The sequence below is a fragment of the Empidonax traillii genome, unplaced genomic scaffold, assembly GCF_003031625.1.
Source record: "Empidonax traillii isolate 1590-97213 ecotype Southwest subspecies unplaced genomic scaffold, ASM303162v1 scaffold240:size1935192, whole genome shotgun sequence".
Taxonomy (NCBI): Eukaryota; Metazoa; Chordata; class Aves; order Passeriformes; family Tyrannidae; genus Empidonax; species Empidonax traillii.
The window spans coordinates 984816-1006041 of NW_020955433.1; the positions used below are offsets into that span (position 1 = coordinate 984816).

Consider the following 21226-nt stretch of genomic DNA (forward strand, 5'->3'; position numbering starts at 1 on the left):
CCTGTAAAATGCTCCTGCCCGGGTACTTGAATTTCACTTCCCCCTTTCAGCTTCAACAAAGACATGCAACCATTTAGCCAATGGCTGGAATAAATCAGTGAATAGTTTCGAGTTGTAACAGGTGAAAATTGTTAGGAGGATAGAAAAACAATGCTGCTCTTCACTTTTTCATTTAATATTCTGAATAAAAGCCTCTGTATAGAGTGTGTGGATTACATCAAAGGAGTAATACCTAAGGTTCCCGGACACTGTTACTAAGTTTGTTGCTTATTTCAGAGGTAGACTTGTGAACACAAAAGTTAAAAGTTTTGTTCTAAATCCGTGTTGGGAAGGAATATATTGCATACCTGGTTCACAGAAGGTTGAAAGTTTAATTGGTGTTTATAAAGCCCCTTGATGTGTGCTGATAAAAGGCATCAGCAAGTCTGTGTGTCTCTCTGAAACTGGCTAGATTTTGTGGATGGCATGTAAATAGCATAATAGTACAGCTACATTATTGTATATGTGTCTTTAATATGTTGTGATTAATACACTGCTGCAAAGAAAACTGAAAATGAATTAAAACTGGGGAAAGCAGATTGCACAGAGCTGCCAGCCCCTATTTGTGAACCTCATTGATGTTTGTAGTGTTGTACAAGCCCGCTGCCACAAGCAAGCTTCACCTACCTAACACTAAGAGCTTGCCACAGCATGTGCACAGCACACTGCGCTGCTTTGGTGGTGGTTCATGTTACTATATTCACTGCAGACTGTGTCACTGCTACTAGCAGATTCAGGTAACCTATTCACCAGCTCTCTTGTGTTCTGCAATTTTAGCGACTACGAATCCAAGCACAGCCAGCAGGCTGCTGATGCAGACAGCCCTGTAAGGACTCGACGGCATTCGTGGAGGCAGCAGATATTCCTGCGAGTGGCAACCCCTCAGAAGGCGTGTGATTCTCCCAGCCGATACGATGGTAAAGTCTGTGTTTATTTGCTCCCATGAACTGATTACTGTATGTAGTCTGTGAAACATGAATCATTTTGTCTACTGAGTGGGCATATTTGTCTTGTATTGTGTTGGAACCATCGCAGTTTCCCACCTGCCTTTAGGTCGTGCCAAGCTCATCAGCTGTTCAATTTTTACTTCTCAGCTCTGTGTGTAACATTGTTCCTATTGTGTCCTATTAATTAGCCAGTACTATTTTAATGAGTTCTGGGGGAAAAAATGTATCACCGAGTATTGCTGTGAAGAAAAGATGATGCTTCTATTTCATCTTTCCGTGTTGCAGTATAGAAGTACGTAATAGATAAATCCAAGCCTAGCAGAAGGAATTAGATTTCTTTTATGACCTCAGTTGAGTTCTGTATACCAGACTGAATTTGTCCTCATGTGTGCTGCTCCAGTCTGTGACATTTGCCACTTGAGTTATAGTTATCCACTGTTCTCATATTTATTTCCTGAAATTCTTTAGAGATGAAGAACCACAGACCAGAGGAAAATCACTGCACATGAGCATGCAGGGGCATCATTTTATGCATCCTACTTTATGTAAGACAAATAGTACAGCACATGTGAGGCCAAGAATGCCTGACAAAAACTTGTAGGTAATGGTCTCTGGCTCAGTAAAGTTTGAATTTCATAGCGTGAGCTCTGCAAGCTCTAACTTTTGACTGTATAAGAAATAAGAAAAAGTGTTAGTAAACAGGAAGGAACAGTACATGATAGTAAATGCAGTAAAAAGTAACTATCCTAATGTCACTAAAATGTTTTTCTTGCGTCTTTAAGTGAGGCCTTGATTAGCTGGACACGGCACAAAACAGAATTGTTTCTGCCATTAATGCACTGCTTGCAACATAATTTGACTGACAGTGAGGTAAGCTGTATATGGACACAGGTGCCTCTCAAATTTAGTGCACTTCAAAGTGAAGTGGTCTCAAGAGCATGTTGTGTAAACTCACACGTGAAATGCTCTCATACTTAAAGGCATGTGAAGGGCCTGTTCAACCTCAGCTGTTCTGTAAAACTACTGTTTTTACAGGTTGGATGCATCTCTTTGTGACTGGAAATAGTCTTACTTGTTTTTGAAAGCCACAAAACCTTCCCATATTAAATGGGGGGGGGAAAAAAAACACCTAAATTGCCTATCCAAGCATTTCCTCTGAGACATAATAGCTGCAAGATAAAATCTTAACAACCTACAGCTGGGTAAGCAGAATAGTTGGAGAAACAAGTGTGACCAAAATGGAAAACAGGATGTGCTATTATTAGGAGGAGCAATTTAAAATATTTGGTCTTCACTCATTTTCTTTTTCTGTATTTGTTTCAGTGCACATAATCAGTTTATGAACAGAAGGAGAAAACTAAGTATTAGGGTTTGAGGCTTTTAAAAATTATTTATACTGAATACTGGGGTTTTCCATTTGGAGGTTTCTGCATCTCCTGGAACATATCTGATAGTAATGGATACTCGCTCATTATCCAGTCTTTGCAGCCTTTAAGAGAGCTAGTTTTACATTGGACTCACCAGCACAGTTAACTAAGTAACATCTCTAGTAACTACCTATCATTCATCATCTCGCTTTTCTTTCATATCACCTTTTTTGTTTTAAGTCCTTCTTGCTCTTTTTATACTGATTTCCTTTAATTTGTATGAACAGCTGATGTATCACCAAAAGATCAAGTTCAGCCAAATCAGACAGAGGGCAAAGAAGGTTTTAAAGATACAATAGTTTGTCATGTTCTGCAGAAGTAAGCATGAAGAGAGGGAAATAAGAACATCTATGATCATCATCCCTTTATAGACTCTGACTCCACTGCCCAGATTTCCATTTGAGTGAAGTAGCCAACACCCCACTTGGGAGTACTGTGCAGGAGAGCAGTAAGGAAAAAAACTAAAGAGTGGTTTAAAAGATAGTAAGTCAACCAAAAGACCCAGATCTCTGTGAGTCAGAGATGATAGTTTTTCAGGTTTAGCCTAGGCTGCTTTACTAAACTTTGCACTAAATGTAAAATCCGCCAGTATGCCTGAACTATGCATTGCTTTGACCACGTGTGGGCAGGCACTGTCAACAAAATGAAACGGCTCTGTGGTTGTAACTTCTTTGGTTTGTAATGAGTAAATATGCATGTGTAAGCTGTCACAAGAGATAGAGACAACTTTAAGCTTTATAGTCACGGGAAAACTTGGACTCTGACATTTGTGATTCTATTTGTATAGGCAGGTGAGGTGAGCTGAATCTCGTGTTCATTGCTGCTCTCTGTGTAGTTAACACAGCAGGATATGAAGGTGTGTTTACTAAAAGTTTAAAGAAAAAAAGGAAAAGAAGATGCACCACCGGTACATAGCTTTTGCAGAAATTTTGAGCTTACTCTTTCCAGGTTCTGAACTTGAGAAATTTCTAATGTCCTGAATTCCCACATGAAGCTCAAACAGCCCAAACAGCACTTGGAGTCCCACTGTCTTGCACTTCTGGATCCTTTACTCCTTCAGGAAGTGCTCATAAATAGTTCAAGTTACACTTCATTTCCTGTTGCTCAGCTGGAGAAAAATGGTTGCTGGCTGTGTTTTGGGGCTTGCATCACGTATTACCAGGCGGAGAGCACGCTGTTTGTTTTGCAGACACCATTACTTAAAATGAAGGAGAGTGTTACTATACATGAAGGAGGGTGTTAATTTTTTACTAGTTCAGGAGTAAATGAAAAACAGTCCTAAATCAGTAGAATTAAAGAAAAATATTGCATATAGATACATACATTGGAAAATCATTTTTTCGTGCCAGTTGAGATTCTTGCCTTGCCTGATGACTGTATTAATGCAGGCATGCTCAACAAGGTGAGCACTCTGAGGCAACAGAAAGCCTCATACAGAGACAGTTACTTTAGGTTGTTATAGGAACAGTGTCCCACATACAGGCCCTTCCCTGGCCACCTCCTGCTTGTTGGTGCTGCCACTTTCCCCTCCCCCTGCTGTTTTTCCCTGCTTCTGTACATAACTTCACAATAAAGCACATCAGAGAACTATTATGCAATTTGCTGCCTGGCAAGACAGCCAGGAGATCTCTGGTGAGGGTGATCTCCAGTTTGAAGATCTAAAAAGGACTGTCCACATAGGTGAAATCATCTGTAGAGACTTTTAATGCTTTACAGCTGATAGCTGGGGGATGGAGTGCTAAATTATGCTAGTTCTAATGTGGCAAGCTACAGTTCAAATTATCCAACCTCGTCTGCTGTTAGCCACTTCCCATGGAATGGCAGTGATGCTGCAAGTGGTGTGGAGCACCAGGGGGCAGCGTTTCTCTCACTGCCACCTTGAGACACAGTGTCTTGTCCTCGGATATTTTTCTTCTTTATGTATTTGTGGGAGCGTAATGAGTGTTGAGTCCTGAAAAGTGGAAAGATGGAAAAAGGAGAGCAGAGGTCACTCACAGAATGAATCACATTTTGATCTGTTCTAATACTGTATTTCTTTTGAAATAAGGTTTTCATTACTCTTTTTTAGGTTTTTTTTGGTGGGGTTTTTTGTTTTGTTTTGTTTTTTTATAAAGCTCTGTCACTCCTGCTTACTGTCTGCAGTTATTTGATTTTTACCTTTATACCTCTCTACCTTACTTTCATTCAGATGTTCCTACTTCTGTAGCGTCATTCTAAGAAGAGCCACATTCTTTGGCTATGCAAATCGTCTAGGACTCTTTAGTTCTCTGATCACTGATAAAAAGGTGAATCTAACAACTCAGTAATCATTTTAAATCAGCTGAAGTATGGAGACACTCAAATCCCACAATTTTCAATTGTATCAGTTTTCTAGCTCCACTCAGTCTTACACGAGCACTAGAGCAGGAAGGGACAGGTGTCCGAAAGGTGAGGGTGGGTGCTCTTACCCTGCTTAGGAGCAGTGTAAGAGCAGTGTAGACTGACTAAATCAGTGTAGACTGATTATGAAACTTCACCTTGCACTGCAGGACAGCAAGATATTCACGTACATTTATTCAGCATCTACAAATCTCTGTGCAGTGGTTGATTTTCACTACAATTTTCACATACTAACAGTTCAAAATTTGTCATAGTAAGAGAACTGGTTTGCACATCGTCAGAAACTCCCAGCAGAGTCAAGTGGTAGATTTAAAGGGCGTGTGAATAGTTTTTGAAGTACATGGTGGGAAAGTGATGGTGTTTGTCAGAGCTTTCTTGCTGAGGGAGATGTGTTGGAAGCAGACGGGAAGATTTTGGTAGCAGCTGTGTCAGTTTTAGATTGTAGAATGGGTGATTTGTTTTGAAGTGGGCAGTGAGCAATGGAGTTACCTGTTGAACAGTGAAAGAAATTGCAATTCAGAGGAATGAGACACTTGGTATTACTTAGCAGTAGTCAGAAGATAGATTCAGGTGAAAAAAGAAGGAACTTTAGCCAAAAGAACTTCATAATATTTTACAGCTTTACTTGCAGAAAAAAGAATTATTTTAGAAAGTGCAATTATCTCTGTACGGAAAAAATGGACTTGTATCATTAATTAAAATTAATTTAGTTTCGGTCTCTGACAGAGGTATCCAATTTCAGCACTCCTAAGTGTTGGAGAACGGTTTGGATTTGAATAACTGCTATTCTTGAAACCAGCTGTAGTTAGCACCTACCTATCTGTTTATGTGCTTTGTGGTGAGGGTTATATCTCTTGATTATTTAAGCAAAAAATTTTTTAATCATTTTGTCGTAGTATTGCAAGTACTGTAAATTGTTACTTTAGCACTCTCTGCTAATTTATGGGGTGTAAATTATTTGTAATGTATTTGCCAATACTGTTGTAATGGTGCTCTTGGTAACAAAATTATTATTAACTAATTACTAGTTTTTTTAATCCTGTAATAAATCCAGTTGGTTAGAAGTGATTACTCAGTTCTGTTCCTTTCAGAGCAAATATATGCTCATAATCTCGATTTGCAGAATAGGAGCTTGGCTGTAACCAGTAAGTACATGTTTAATATTTGATGGCTTCTGTGCCCATGGAGATACTGGGGCATTCATTTCTCAGGGCTTGATAATGTTAGTAAATGGAATTAATTTGGAGATAGTGCTTATTTTTTTAAGACGTTCTTGAATTTTTAAAAACAAACAAACAAACAAAACCTTTCAGATCTGATTTTAATCAGATTTGAAAGTATTGAAAGGCAGTATTGAAATACACAGTTATTCAAGAATTCCTCATTCAACCATTGCTTTAAGGTGTACATCAGACTAGGAGAGCTTGTTGCTTCTTGTGATTCTATATTTGAACCTTTGTGGTAACAGAAGGCTTCTGGTCATGTTATCGCATTTGGTTATGAAGTTAAATATTCCAGACATCTCTGTAAAATAATAGGACTATTATATCCTTGGTTATAGAAGTTTGCAGTTCCTCTTCAATTCTGTACTACATATGAAAGAAGGTATTGCTCTACCTGAATGGAAGATCTGAAGAGAACTAAGGATGTTGTTGATGTATTTTCTTTTGGCAGTTGAATCTTACGTGACTGGGAGGGTTCTCTTGTTTGATGGCTGAGCTGAATTTTGTAAAGTTTGAAATGCAACAAAGAAAAATAATGTAATGCGGTAAATAAAATGCTTAATGGATTCTTCTGTCCACATTGGTACCAAATCTTGCCTGGCTTTTTAACTGTGGAGAGCAGATGTGACTGGTAAACAGAGCATGTAGAGGGCCATGTGCAAAAGCAACTCCATGGTGAGGATGGGACTAAAATGGCCAGTCTCTTCGCGAACGAAGAACCAGGGAAGGTCTTTCCACCTTCCAGCCTGCGCATTGGATTTTTTAGGTGAGACACAGTGTGCGCAGAACTGAGCCCACCCTTTAATCCTGAGGTTCGTCTGCCGGGGCCAAGCACGCTTGGACGGTGGCAGCGAGGTCCTCAGGACGTAGATGGATTGCCTTATGGGCTAACGAGCTCCATCTGCCCGGGGAGTGTTCCTGACCGGGAATCGAACCCAGGTCTCTGCAGTGACAGTGCAGTGTATTTTCCCCTGGACCACCGGGGGCTCCCAAGAGGATGGGACTAATGCATTACTGTTGAGCCTCCTCCTTATTAGCCCTTCCTTTCTACTTGAAGTGTTGCAGTTCTAGTCAAAGATGAATCTTATCACCTAGTTTTTGGTAGTTGAGGTTGGTTAGGCTAAGTTCTTCTGAAAGAATGTTTTTAAAATATAGGCTTTTAGGTGGGTTTGTCACTTCTATTGTTTTTTTACTCTCTGTGGTTTCTCTTAGTGGGTTTCCTTTTTTCTTTCTTGTTTTTGGAAAGCCTCGTTTAATATTGAGGTTGACTGAATAAGAATAAAAAAATATTTGATAAATTATTTTTCCCTAGTCATTTACAAATTAAATTTCCCTGTTCATATCCTTACCAGTCAGATATTATCTGTTTTAATTACTACTGCAGTCATTCATCAGCTTTTCATGTACAAACTCTTTAGTGTGGTCCCTGGTAGCAATATATCATGACGCTTTGTTCATTATCTTTTGTACTTTGCTTTGTATATATCTTTGCACATAAGAATTTTGTGTAATGCATCTGCTGATGCTTTTGGAGTGTTGGGATACTCTGCACCTTAGGATTGAAGCACTGCCATGTGAAGCCAGCAGCTTCATAAATGAATGGATGGATCTAAGCAAATTCCACCTCAATCCATTGTTTCCATTGGCCTTGTTGTTTTCATGGGTATTATAAGTGGTGAAAGCGTAAGAGGAGTGCTTTTGAGTGTGCTCTGAGGCATCGTGAGGTACGTATGGATGCTCTGGTACATTTCCACCTGGTTCATGAGCAGTGTCATCTGCAGTTCATTACCTTGCAGAAGTTCTCACAAGCCCAGGAAAACTCCTGGCTTTCCCAAATGAAGTGCACTGTTTCTCAAGGAATACTTCATTTGGACCCATAGACTTGTAGGATTGCATTATGCAGAAGAGTAGGTCTGAAGGGTAGTCCAAATATGAACCTCAAATGGAAAATAACCTGCATATGTATAAAATATATTAATAGTTATTGAGACAACATGCTAAATCCTGAACCTTAAAGAATAGAAGTGCAGTTGCCGTGTAGGAGTACATGTACAATGGTAGAATTTTATAGGGAAGCTGCAGGAAAGGAAGGGAAGGGGTACAGGTCAAATGTGGAATAGGAGTCAACAAAAGGTTGGCAAGTGAACAGGGAAGCAGTCTTTCAGTGTGTGCTGAAGTGTTAAGATCCTGTTTAAGTGCACTTATTAATCTCATAAAAGTTCTGAAGGCTGCACATTGCTTGGGTTTTAACTCATGGCTGTTTGGTTCAGTGGAATGTGAACTCCTAGTTACCTTCAGTTGAACTGCGCTTCTCTTTACCCTTGCTTTCTCTGCTATCCTCCAGATTGGGTTTTGCATAACAATGCAGTACTCAGTTTCTTGTTACAGTATTTCTGCTCTTGTCTGTTCTGGATCTGGAAGCTGGGTGCATTCATGGATATGGGTTAGTGTTGACTTGTCGAATGTCTGGGTTTTTACTTTGCTTTGAGGGATTCACATTCCACCATCCCCCCTTCTTGACCAGCCAAACAGCTGATGCAACTCTCCAGAGTTCCGGCAGGCCACCTGAGCAGTTAAACAGGTTCATTCTGCATTCTGTAAATCCTGCCTCATGCCAGCACGCAGATGGGAGGGAAGGCAGGTTTTGAATGTGTTGCATTTTATCAGAGTAGACTTTAGACTTTCTGACAAATGTCCACAAGTGATAAGAAGAAAAAGAAAAGATAGAAAAGGAACTGCCATCTGGAAGGCAAAATCAAGCATAGTACTCTTCACAGAGGAATTAGAGGTAGCGTTGATAATGATAATTCCTAATCTTATAGAATTTTAACCTTTCTGTTTTCTTTTATAGCCTTAATTATTATTTCTTTTAATGAATACTGATCTTATCAGGTTAGTCAGTAACAGACAAGAAATTTTCAGCCTAAATGGAAGCAGGACCGTTCCTGAAGCAGGACCTGCTTCAGTAATTAATTCTTTACAGCAGTGCAGGTGTTGCCACAGATTGATCAATGGAGGACTATAAGTGAGTAACATCTCTGATAAACTTGTTAATTTGGTATTTTAAAACCATTCCATAAAATTTGTACTGAGGAGGCAGGGCATGTACATTGAAGGCTGGAAGATTCTAGGTGTATTTAATCCATTTGCTTGCATGTGTTTTGCCAGCCTGGTTTTTTTTTTTTAATTTTGGGGGGTTTTTTGCAAGTAGGTAGTCATAAACTGTATCAGTACATAGTCTCTTATTTTCTAACATATGTGCATATATACATCCAAAAAAACAGAAGACACATCTGAATCTAAAAGAGATTCATAAACCACTGAGAGAATATGTAGGATGAGATTTGTTTTCCCCAAGATACGCATGCATTCTGTGTTGCATGCTATGAGAAGGAACCTGAATTTAAGACATAAGTAGACCACAGATAGTGTACAGTAGATAAGGGTTTTCCTATCTGGATCACTTTTACCTTTTGCATTGATGTTTGGGGACCATTTTTGTTGATTCCTCTTTCTTACGGTGTCATTATTTTGTGCAGCCTTAGAGGAAATGAAAACTTCCCTTGAAGATTGTCTTTTTATTTCTTTAAGTTTACTATTTTATCCAAGGAAATTAAGGGATTTCTACCAGCATTATCCTTTAGAACATTTTCTTTAAATCTTACATAATATGCACTAAGGAAAATTGGGATCAAAGCTACTATATGTAGAAATTCTACATAAAAATGTACAGAACACTGCTGACGGTACAGTATGTGCATAAAAAATAACATCAAAACCAGAAGTCAAATAAAAATAATTTTCCTTTCATTGTCAATATAAGTTGAGAATTATTGAGTGTGTGTACCTTCTCTACTTGCTGACATTTACCTAAATCTCTGTTATAATTGGAGGTTCTTACCCCAGAGAAGTCTTTCCACTTACTGTAAAGAAAAAAAACTTAATGTTTTGGAGTTTCTCTTAAGGAATATAATACAGTTGCCTTTTTATATTATATTTTCCATAACCAGCTGTATTTCTGAGTGCACCTGTCAGTTTTTCCTACTTTCTTTTTAACAAATAGTGATGGCAATTAACGTGTCAAATGTTTGACCTTTGCCTAATTCCCATTCCCGTGATGTTTGTTGTTCTTTGAAGTGCTATAGATACAAGAAGTATGAGTATCCACACTTATATTGTAAAGGTTTAAACGGCTCTGCTAGCTGAAAATTTTGCATTTATTTTTATATGTTTATTGTAGCCTGTGACTTTAACTGTGGTGATAAGCAAATAAATGTTGTATTAGGAAACAGCTGGTATGTGGACCCACCCTACTTCTCTCTGAGTCTGAGAGGAAAAGATTGACAGTGGCAAAACTTAGAAATGCAGAAGCCAACAGCTGTGAACATTTCCATTCTTAGTCATCTGAGCTAAGTTGTGGGAGTGCCTTCAAATAAACAAGGAAAGAATAGCTGCATAAGAACAGTGTGAGACAATATATAGTGGCATTCTGAGCAGAACTTGAAGAGGTGAAAACCTTCCTATTTGTTAGTTTTGAAGAGATGAGATGATGTGTGTGTGTTTAATTCAAAATCTTTATCACTGTGCTAGGCAGTCATAAAGAAATGGACCACTGAGCTACAAACAGAATAATTGCTTCAGGAATTCCCCTGTTTGAAATAGCATGCACAGATGTACTTGTCCTTGGCTGGAGAGTCTGGGGAATGTTTTTTGTTGTACTAACTTTAAAGCATTTTCTTGCATGTATAGCTCAGGGTGCCATTTCACAGCCATTCTGTTTGAGTGAAGAAGTGCTGTTGTGATGGCCTTCCATTTGCGACTTGGTAGGAAGAGATTGGTTGTTTTGACCGTTCCTTTTAAAGTTGGTGAATTGAGTAACTTTTCTTCTAGATACAGGTTATATCAAAAACTATTGCTGAGCCTTCAGAGAAGCTGTATAAAACAACAAAATTAAGTGATCCTACAGAAGATATTAAGAAAAAGTATAACAACTTATGCTTCTTAGATTCATTATTTGACTTAATATTGTGTACCCTTTCCCTAAAAATAAATGATTTTTCAATTTGCTTGAGATTTATTTAATGTTCACTTTGTTTTGTAGTGTTTTCAGTGTTTTTCAGTGTCTTCAGAATTACCTAGCATGCTTGACAAAAAGATACATTTTGGGGTAGACCGGCTGAAGGCAAAGGAAAAAGTGCAGAAGGTTATGATATGGTTAAAAACATGAAGGTTTTTTAAGACAAACATGTCTTAAATGTCTGTGTCCCTTTCCGCCTATTTACTTTAAGAACTGGTTATCATCCCATTGTATGGCCTTAGGGGGTGGTGTGTTTGTGCAGCTAAGGGTGTGTGTTTTCTTTGTTAAACACACTTTAGAGATTATTCTTCAAATTCTGTGGGTGCTAGATTTGATTTTATCTGCTATTTGAGTCATGCCAGGTTTCAGCTATAGGTTATGTTTTTGTAATTTCTCAAACTTGCATTTTTTTTTAGTTCTCTGTGTGTAAAGCTGTAATTAGCAAGCTGTGGTCTTGGTGTGTGGTACAATGTTTTTATCAGATCATAGAAAAAATTGTTTCTAGGCTTTGGCCAATATGATTCAGAAGCAGCTTGTAAACCTGCTTGAAACTTGTCATTTGGGAAACCTTGCTTGGTACCTCTTATATATGTGTGTGTGTATATGAGTTTGTGTATATATGTAGGTGTTTGTGTGTGTATATATGCAGTCTTTCAAATTGTGTCCATTCACCTGTTCATGACATCTAAGTAGTTCACAACAGCTTCTCTTTTTTAAAGATTACTGTGAACTGGGAGAACTTCCACCCAGATCTCCATTGGAACCAGTGTGTGAGGATGGCCCCTTTGGGCCAGTGAAAGAAGAAAGGAAACGGACACCCCATGAGCTACGTGAGCTGTGGAAGAAAGCAATTATCCAGCAGATACTACTCCTCAGAATGGAGAAGGAAAACCAGAAGTTACAAGGTTGGTGAAGTTCTTGATTATACCCTACTGCAACAGAAGTTTTGGTTTGCTCTGTGGTCTTGAGAGTGGACTGCACCAAGCCTTAATGAAACATTTTAAGAACATGCAGGTTAATCAGATCAGCAACATCTCCCTTGGCACTCGTTAATGTAGATGAAAATTGGCACTTATTTTTTTATCACTTCACCATATTATTTGTTTACTTGATCTTAAGTGATACTCTTTTATTTTTACTACGGCTGAGCTTTTTTAGGCTGGTGTCTAGAAGCTCTCACAAGAAATTCAGCATGATCTCTATCAAGAACTGCATTATTTTCTACATTCACGTCCATAGGTCCTTGTCTAAGTATTGGTCATTGCAACATTGTGTTTAGCCAGTCTTGAGGCTGAATGGAAGTTCTTAAGGAGCTGGTTGCGGACTTGAAACTATGGGTGACTACAGTTGTACCCACATTGTGCAGGCAAGGTTTGTATAGAGTAGTAATGACTTAGATTAGTCCAAAGGGTGATGAGAAGGCACTCGGGAAACTGTAATTTGCAGTTGTTCTTAACCGTTTTTCTGTGGATGAATTAGCTGCAACAAATCTTTACACATGAAGAGCAGCTGCATGCATAATCACAAGTGATTGTCCTTGAGAGCTTCTCCTTTGAAGATATGCATCATGAGGACAGAAATGTTTATCTAGCTGATTTTAGATGTCAGGAAGGGAGAAGTATCTGGACCCTCAAAAGGGGAGGTACCTGACATGAAAATGGCAATTCTTCTGTGATTTTGTGTAAACTTGTGGAAGGATTGTGTTCCAAGAAGAACTGTGTAGAGAGAGGGCCCAGCTGTGTGAAAAGGTCAGCACACCAAACGTGAAATTCTTCTTTAAATTTGGGCTGAGACTCCTGACTGGAAAGAGAAGGCACCTCTTGGACACTGGATATGACCTGCCAAATCATTTAGCCCGTCTGTAGACTATTTGCTCCCGGCAGTATAACTCTCGTAGTTCAACCCTGGTATATGAAGAACACCTGAGTTTCCTAAGAACCCTACATGTGTTCCCAGCAAGTGTACTGGTTAATCTGGTAAAATAAAATATGGCAATCAATACCAAAGGTACAGAGTTCTTGGCTCAGAGGCCAAGACCATCCAGAGAAGGGGTACCGAGAGCAGTAATTTATACAATCCCTTCAGCTTAGAATAGTTCTGTTGTAAGTGAGCTTCTGTAACTTTTTTGTGGCATTTAGAAATAAATTTGCTATGTTTTGTGTGTCTATACTCCTGATTTTTTTAAAATTTCTTTTGTATTCCAATTATCTGAATCTAGAGCCTGCAATCAAGTTTTTGGTGACTTCAGGCCTTTTATATCCGTACCCATTTTAACAAGTTTATCTAGATGCTCCAATTTTGTCTGCCCAAAAGAAAAAATTGCAAAACCATCACAGATACATAAAGATGAATATGTCTAAAAAGCTAGTTAATGAATCACTGAGGCAGGTGTTGGCAGGGCTGAAGACCCAGGCTGTGCTGTGTGCACTGTGGAGTGAGGAAGTTGTCCTAAGTAGCTGCTGCATGAAGATCTCAGATGGTGAGAAATACTAGAAAACAACAGATGACTGTGCTGTGGTGAGCATGGCATCTTTGCCGATAGGGCTGATGTGTGATATTGGGAATTGGGTAGTGTCACAATCTAAATACGGTTGTTGATAAAGGCATATTCTCACCTCAGTCCTCACATGTCACTCCCACTGTAACATTTTTGCACATAGCAAAAGACTGAATAAAGCAGAAAAGTCTGAAAAGTTGCCAAGCACCACAAAACACTTGTTTGCAAAAAAATGAAACATTGAAGGATTTCTTTGTTTTCATATAAGATGAAATTTAAATACCATTTTTAATTATCTTCATACAATACCACCTGTGTTTTAAGTTTTTTTTAATATTCTCATTTATAAATGCGTTGTATTTGACCTGACAAAAATGTGAAGATATTGGCAAATAGCTTAGATAGACAAAATTGCTTTCAGTGTGGACACACAGTGATGACAAAACTGTGAGTGCTTGTATCTACATGGACTATGAGGTCCAGATCTTGCAAACGCTTAAGTAACCTCATAACTCACATGAATAACCTCACTAAATGAAGTCATTTGCATGCAAAAGCAACTACAGGATGAGGACATACACTTCCCAAATATTAACAGGTTTTTTCCATCTTTTTAAAATCTAGAAGCTTGTTTAGCCAGTGGAAGTACTGGACAAGATAACCCTTGGTGACTCTCAAGATTCCATAGTCAAAAAAACCTCAATTGCAGATACAGATCTTAGAATAAGTAGAGTTTAACGTGTTGATAGTGTCAGTATGGGCAGTGTAAATTTCAGGTGATCTTTAACTATTCAGTAAATTCATATAAAGGAATTGAATATACAAACAGTAGAGGATTAAATTAACAAAAGATAATATAATATCATTTTGATACAGATTGTCTCAAGACTGAAATGCATAGGAGAGTGATTTTGTGAGTTCATACTTTGAAATCATCAGAAGTAGCAGCAGGCTTATGACGTATGGCAGAATATCCTCAAAATAAAAGCACCTTGTCAGCATTACAGTAATGCATCATCACAACAAAGAAGTAAATTTATCAAAAAAACATGGTCACTTCATGATACACTATTTCATAAACATAGTTTGAAATCAGGTTATTTGTAGGAGAAATATTTCTTAATTTTTGTTTAATACTGTAGAACCTTTTCAGACTTTTATGTCTTTTGAACTGTAGTTCTACCCATTTTTGCAAGTAGAGAACTGCTCTTGTCTTGGAACTACATGCACTGAGTCCTCAGCCATATTATAGCCTAGTTAAAAAATTGAAATACCTACTTTGTTAAATTCTTCCTAAATTTCCCACAGTTTGTATCACTCCTTAGTGCTCTCTTTATAGCTTCATCTTGGTTTCCTTATAAAATTTTCTTTCGGGATTTCATCCTTTTAGGAATAGATGACTGACATATTTCTATCTCATCTGACCTATACTTTTCATCCACTTTCACAAAAGATGCTTTATTATTTAGTTTACATGAGTACCGTTAATAAACCATTTTATCCAGATACTTTATAGAACTAAAATACCCCCACAGAAACAAAACTTAAAAGCTTTACCATATTCATGGGAAACTGTAAGTTAAATTAATCCGTTTTACAAATAGTAAATAATATTGACTGCTACATTCATGATATCATTTCCCAGCATCAGAAAACAATTTGCAGAACAGACGTCTGAAACTTGACTACGAAGAAATCACACCGTGCTTAAAAGAAGTAACTTTGATTTGGGAAAAAATGTTGAGTACACCTGGAAGGTCAAAGATTAAATTTGATGTGGAAAAAATACACTCCGCTGTTGGGCAAGGTAAGCACAGTTTGTTATTCTGAGTTATTGAAATGCATGTAAATTGTATTAGAAAAAAAACTGGGTGACCGCTTGACCACTCCTTACAACCAGGTTCTCATTAGAGCTGCTCCTCGGGCTGTTGCCTAAACAAGTCACAGTGTTCAGGACCATCATGGTTGTGCGAATGCAAATACCAGTCCCTTTCAGGAGCAGCTGCAGTTGTATTACTGGAGCAAATTCATATTTTAATAACATTTGTCCTTACAGGAGAGTTGTACAGTACCTCAGTGTATTAGAGTTGTTGCAATCTGATTTTATAAATGAAAAGTTATAATTAAAGAAAAAAAAGCCTGGATAATGCCAAAGAAATTACTGTGTAAATAACTGAGGAAGCGCTCTGCACTGTTATCTGGGAATTCTCTGTTCCAACCTGGGTACTATGTCTGCATACAAACAGTATACATGGGTGTCTCTGCAGAACTGCCTTTTCTCTGAGTTTAACAACACATTTTACCTGGAAATACCACTTACAGTCTTCCTCACAACTGCAGGGCTGAGCAACCAGCCCCTCTCTCCACTGCATCAAAAGTAATATAACCTAAGGATATTTTTTAAATGTTCTAAGAAGTTGGGTTATTGCTCAATGTTATTTGTGCCATGATTAGTCCCGAAGGACCATGCTGAGTGCTGTATGTAGCTGACGGTGAAGATGGCTACTCTAAGGAGCTTGTTATAGTGTTGTAGGCTCTAGATCACATCTCATTTGTACCTATTTGTACTTCTGGTATGTGTGCATCCTACCTTCCTAAAACTTACTCCTAATAACAGAGTCAGTGCTACATTAGTGAAAAGGGAGAGTTAGTTCTATTGCAGTGCTTTATTGTGTACTTTACATGGGAAAATGGGAGATAAACTAGAACTTTTCAGATTCAAGTATTGCAATTCTTGATGCCTCTTCTAAGACTTCTCAGACTTAGGCAGCTCACCGTGTTTCTGCCTTAAATCTCTGCTGTTAAGGTGCTGGTGTCTTTTAGTGGTTGAGGAAGTGCAAGCACTGTAGTTTGATCTGGTTCTATGGCTCACTGGAGGTAGCAGATAGGGATCTGCTTGCCTGTCTAGCAGATACAGATCTTCAGTTCCTCGATCCTGTTAGCTCAACTATAGCTGAACCCTCAGTAGGAGTACAATTTACTGGTTTAATTACTTTCTTCCCACAGGAGTACCACGCCACCATCGTGGGGAGATATGGAAGTTTCTAGCAGAGCAATACCATCTTAAACATCAGTTTCCGAGTAAACAACAACCAAAGGACACACCATATAAAGAACTCCTAAAACAACTAACTTCCCAACAGCATGCAATACTTATTGACCTAGGTAAGTACAGTATCGTCTGAAATTAAAACAAGGGTTTATAGTCTCTGGAAGATAATTAAATAAAATAAGGTTACACAAAAAAAGCCTTTCACCATTTGATAACAGACTGTTGGTGAGAACTGCTTTTCATCTGGTGTAAGTGAGAAACCAGATGATGTTTGTCCAAGAGGATCCAACCTCTTGTGTGAGAGATAATCCCACGCTGAAATCAGTGTTCATTATGCTCTTCCCTAATAAAGGCAAAAAATAAAGAATGTCTTCCAGAGCATATTAGAACCGTTTGCGGTTTTGGTCTAAGAAGTTGTGGGGGAAATTTAAAAAGTCCGTAATTACTAAGTTTGGTTAAATGAACTTGACATGAAAAACTCTATCAAGGGAAGTCCTGCAATGCAAGTAGTCAAATGCCGTGTGATAGAATGATAAAAATTTATGGGAAAAGCTGTACTTGGCCTAACCTGGATGATTAATACCTATTGCGTTATTTTCTTTTACATTTTTTCTGTAAAGCAGTAGTGCAGAGTCATGAAGGACACCTCATGATTCTGCCTTCTATAACTTCTCAAAAAGTATTTGAGCATTTTTCATTGCAAATGACTCTACCTCCTTTCTTGCCTGTTGAGGGATTACCTATACCCAGAGCTGTCTGGGAGTACCCATTTGTTAAAAGCTCCATGTGCAGACTGTTTTCAGTGGCTACTGAAGTGTTAGAAGATTTGTCAGGTTCAGATGGTAACCTAAGATTTATGCAGTAAAGAGAGTATTTTCTCCTTTTTTGCAATACTTGGTAAAGTGAGTCAAAATATCAAGGCAATGTGTAGAAGACAGGAATGTGATGGAACAGGTGTGTGTCTGCAGAAACTGACATGAGCTGATGTGGAAGGGGTGGAGGTCAATGCCACCTTCACTCTCCCCAGCTTTACAGGCTTGCCAGTTTTCGACTTGGCACTGGGAAAGTAACACTCCAAAAGGTCCCTTCATACCAGCTGGGAATAGGCAGTTGTACATAGGTAAATTGTTCCCTTCAGACTTTTCATACCAGTTCTAGGAAATCCCCTGGGTTGAACAGTGCCAGGTGCAGTCTTTTGTTTTTGAGAGAGGCTTTTACATGCAACCAGAGATCATTTGCTAGCAAGTACCTATTGGTCCAGCATACCAGGTGTTGATAGCCCTGTCAGTGAAGGTTGTGATTCTGTTGCACTGACATGGTATAAGAGGTGAACAGTTCTGTGCTGGTCTTGAACACGTTTAGCAGAGGGGGGGGGTGGATGACTCCTGGACAGTAGGGAGCACAGTCAGTCTGAGCCTGGTTGTCTCACACAGCAAACTGTGGCTTACTGGCTCATCAAGCTGTTCATATTTTCTGCCTGGTCCTGCACACAGATACGTTCTATCTTAGCCATGTGCTCTTCTTGTAGAAACAAATGGCTGCCTGTGTTGGCAAATTGGTAACTTCATGGTGGTTTTCATGCAAGGTGTTTTTGCCAAGGTGCTGTTTGCCAGCTCGTTTATTATGGGAGGGATTGGGCATTGTCATTACAGCAAGATGAAGTTAAGAAGCTGAAGACTTGCTAGTGATTCACACTGAAATAGAGCTGTTCTGCGTGGTAACAGACAGCATAACTACATAGGCAGCTAAAAGGAATTTGCATCTTCTGACTTGTGTTCCTTCAGGCTATCTCTTAAACCTTTTAGAATCCTTCTGAAAGCATGCTCTTCTACCTTGAAATAAAAACCTATATTCTTACAACATATGGTTGTAATGTTTGAAAACCTTTCCCAAATTAGGCTAAAGAGGTCTTGCTAACACAGTAGGAGCCAAAGCTCTAATAGTAGCGCTCACACTTAGTTGAACTGATGTATCTTCAGCTATACGTAGTGCTTCCTGAGAATGAGGCCAGCACTGTGGACCTGGATGCAGAGGTAAGGTACAGCAGCTGCTTTCCTGGCCCAGTTTACATGTCATGGTACTATTTCATTACATGAACTAGGAGAAAAGCCACAATTCTCTGAAGACTTTTATATGTATTTATTTTGTGAGTCCACGTGCACAACCACTGCAGTCACTGGGAATTTCCTGAAGTTCAGTAAATGATTTCGGCTCTCAATAAGGTAGGGTAAACTGACTTCTAGATACTATCAGTATAGGAAACCATCCATCACTGGGTATTTGCTGAACACAGTAGAAAATTGTATTTTGTTTTATTACATTTTGAAAAATAAAGTAGTAGGTAGAGTCTCTTTTCATCAAAGATAGAGGTCTTTGCTCCAAAATAAAAGCTAAAATCCTTAGTTAAGTTAGCACCAGGGCACTCAGAAACAAATCAGTTGTTCTTCTCCTCCATTTACTGGTTTTTAGAACTTATTTGCATTTTTATTTTTGCTCAGCATTTCACTTTTCTTCATGACTTACATGAAAGGAGCCTTGCTGTGTGAGTGAGGCAGTGCAGGTCTGCCTTTTGACTGTCTTGTCAAAATAATAAGCTACTTCTCATTTGAAAGCCAGAAATATTCTGGAACATTCGACTCTGACACCCTGGTCAGGGAGACCTACTGAGAACTGAATGCCATGTGCCATGTGCCATGACAGGTCAGAGCAGCTACCGGATGGCAGAAGGACTCTGCCCTGGTCTTTGTCTTCTTGAAAGAGGAGCTCTGATATTATCTGTCAGCACAACAACATTCCAGGAGCTAAGGGGTGGGGTGATATTTAACAAGTGGGCAAACAAAAAACAAGCTCCACTTAGTGCTAGAACAAAAGAGGTATTCTTGTTTCTTCTCTGTTGAGCTCTTTCACAGAGGAAGTCTGATAGGTGGAGAGTTTTTTCCTAAAAGTGAAAAATTCCCATTTGGAAAAGTGTTTGGAAAATAAAAAGTCTTTCAATGTGAAGTCCTTAATGTCTTTGTTTTACAGAACCATGGAGTTGTTGAGATTGGAAGGGAGCTCTTGCTCAAAGCAAGGTTTGCTCAGGCTGCCCAGGTTCATGTTTGCTCAGACTTTGAATATGTGCATAGATGGAGTTTCCAGAACCTCTTTGGGTAGCCTGTGCCACTGTCTGGCCACTCTTACAATAAGAAAAAAGGTTTTTTAAATGATAGGTGGAATTTCCTGTATTTCAATTTGTGCCCATTGCATCTTGTTCTGTCAGTAAGCACTATTGGGAAGAGCTGGTTCCCTCTTCATTTCCTCCCACTGGGTATTTGTGCACACCGGTAACATCCCCCTGAGTCTTTTCTTCTTCAGGCTGAACAGTCCCGGTTCTCTTAACCTTTCTTCTTGAGAGAGATGCTCCTGTTCCTTCATCTTCTTTGTGGCCTTTTGCTGGACTCTCTCCAGTATGGCCATATCTCTCTTGTCCTGAGAAGCCCAGAAGTGGGCACAGCATTCCAAATGTGGTCTCACCACATGCTGAGTAGAGGGGAAGGATCACCTGCCTCCAACTGCAGGCAACACTCCTAAGGCACCCCAGGATGCCATTAGCGTTCTTTGCTGCAGTGGCAGATTGCTGACTCACGTTCAGCTTGGCAACCAGCAGGGCCCTCAGGCCTTTTCTACAAAGCTGCTTTCCAGATGGGCAGCCTCCAGGAAATACTGGTGCTTGGAGTTGTTCCTCCCCAGGGGCAGGATTTTTGCACTTACCTTTGATGAACTTTCTAAAGTTCCTGTCAGCTCATTTCTCCAGCCTGCTGCCCTCTGAATGGCATCAGTGTATCTGTCACTCCTCCCAGTTTTGTATGATCTGCAAACTTGCTGAGGGTGTGCTCTGCCCCATTGTCCAGGTGTCTGCTCTGTCCCCAGAGATAGCTCAGATGTTCTAAGCCTGTGCCTGGATTCTAAAAATTTTTTTAAAAGCCAACGCTGTTTAATCAAGAAAGTAGAACTGGGTGGCTCATCAAGCCACTGAATTGAGTCTCCCACTATTACAGACAACCAGCCTTTAAGAAAGGCTGGTACTAAGTCCTTTAACAAACTGATCAGTCCTAAGAACCAGGTATTCAGCTGTTCCAAACAACAGATTGTCACCATCCCCCTGACAGTTTCAAAATTAATTTTGCAATTACTGTAACAAAACAGTGGTAGAGTATGAGAGTCAATTGTTTCATATTGTTAACTTCTTACAGTCTTCCTGGGGGTTGGTTCAGAATCTGCTTTTCTAAAGAATCTACGTTTTTGAAGGACTGTTCATTAGATAACATGGCAAGGGTTGGGGGGGGGGGTGTTTATTTTTTAGTTTAAATCACTAACTTCAGCTCTTTCCACAGGGCGCACGTTTCCAACACATCCATACTTCTCAGCACAGCTGGGAGCTGGGCAGCTGTCACTCTACAATATTTTGAAGGCCTATTCACTTCTGGACCAGGAAGTAGGATATTGCCAGGGTCTTAGTTTTGTAGCAGGAGTTCTACTACTTCATATGAGTGAGGAAGATGCTTTCAAAATGCTAAAGTTTCTCATGTTCGACATGGGCCTGAGA

The 21226-nt window shown here is 39.2% G+C and overlaps 1 protein-coding gene across 15 annotated transcripts in view; it reads left to right on the top strand.

Moving 5' to 3' along the window:
* The window catches only part of TBC1D1 (TBC1 domain family member 1), a 106254-nt gene that overhangs the window by 74155 nt on the left and 10873 nt on the right, over positions 1 to 21226 (top strand). For 11 of the 15 annotated variants that reach the window (XM_027888511.1, XM_027888519.1, XM_027888520.1 and 8 more), the window contains 5 exons: positions 817 to 956; positions 11812 to 11997; positions 15235 to 15396; positions 16596 to 16754; positions 21015 to 21047. In XM_027888511.1, coding sequence (XP_027744312.1) covers positions 817 to 956; positions 11812 to 11997; positions 15235 to 15396; positions 16596 to 16754; positions 21015 to 21047 — 680 coding nt within the window. Of the gene's footprint in view, positions 1 to 816; positions 957 to 8683; positions 8804 to 11811; positions 11998 to 15234; positions 15397 to 16595; positions 16755 to 21014; positions 21215 to 21226 lie in introns of those variants that run through there. The other 4 variants (XM_027888516.1, XM_027888521.1, XM_027888523.1 and 1 more) reach the window with 2 other exon arrangements.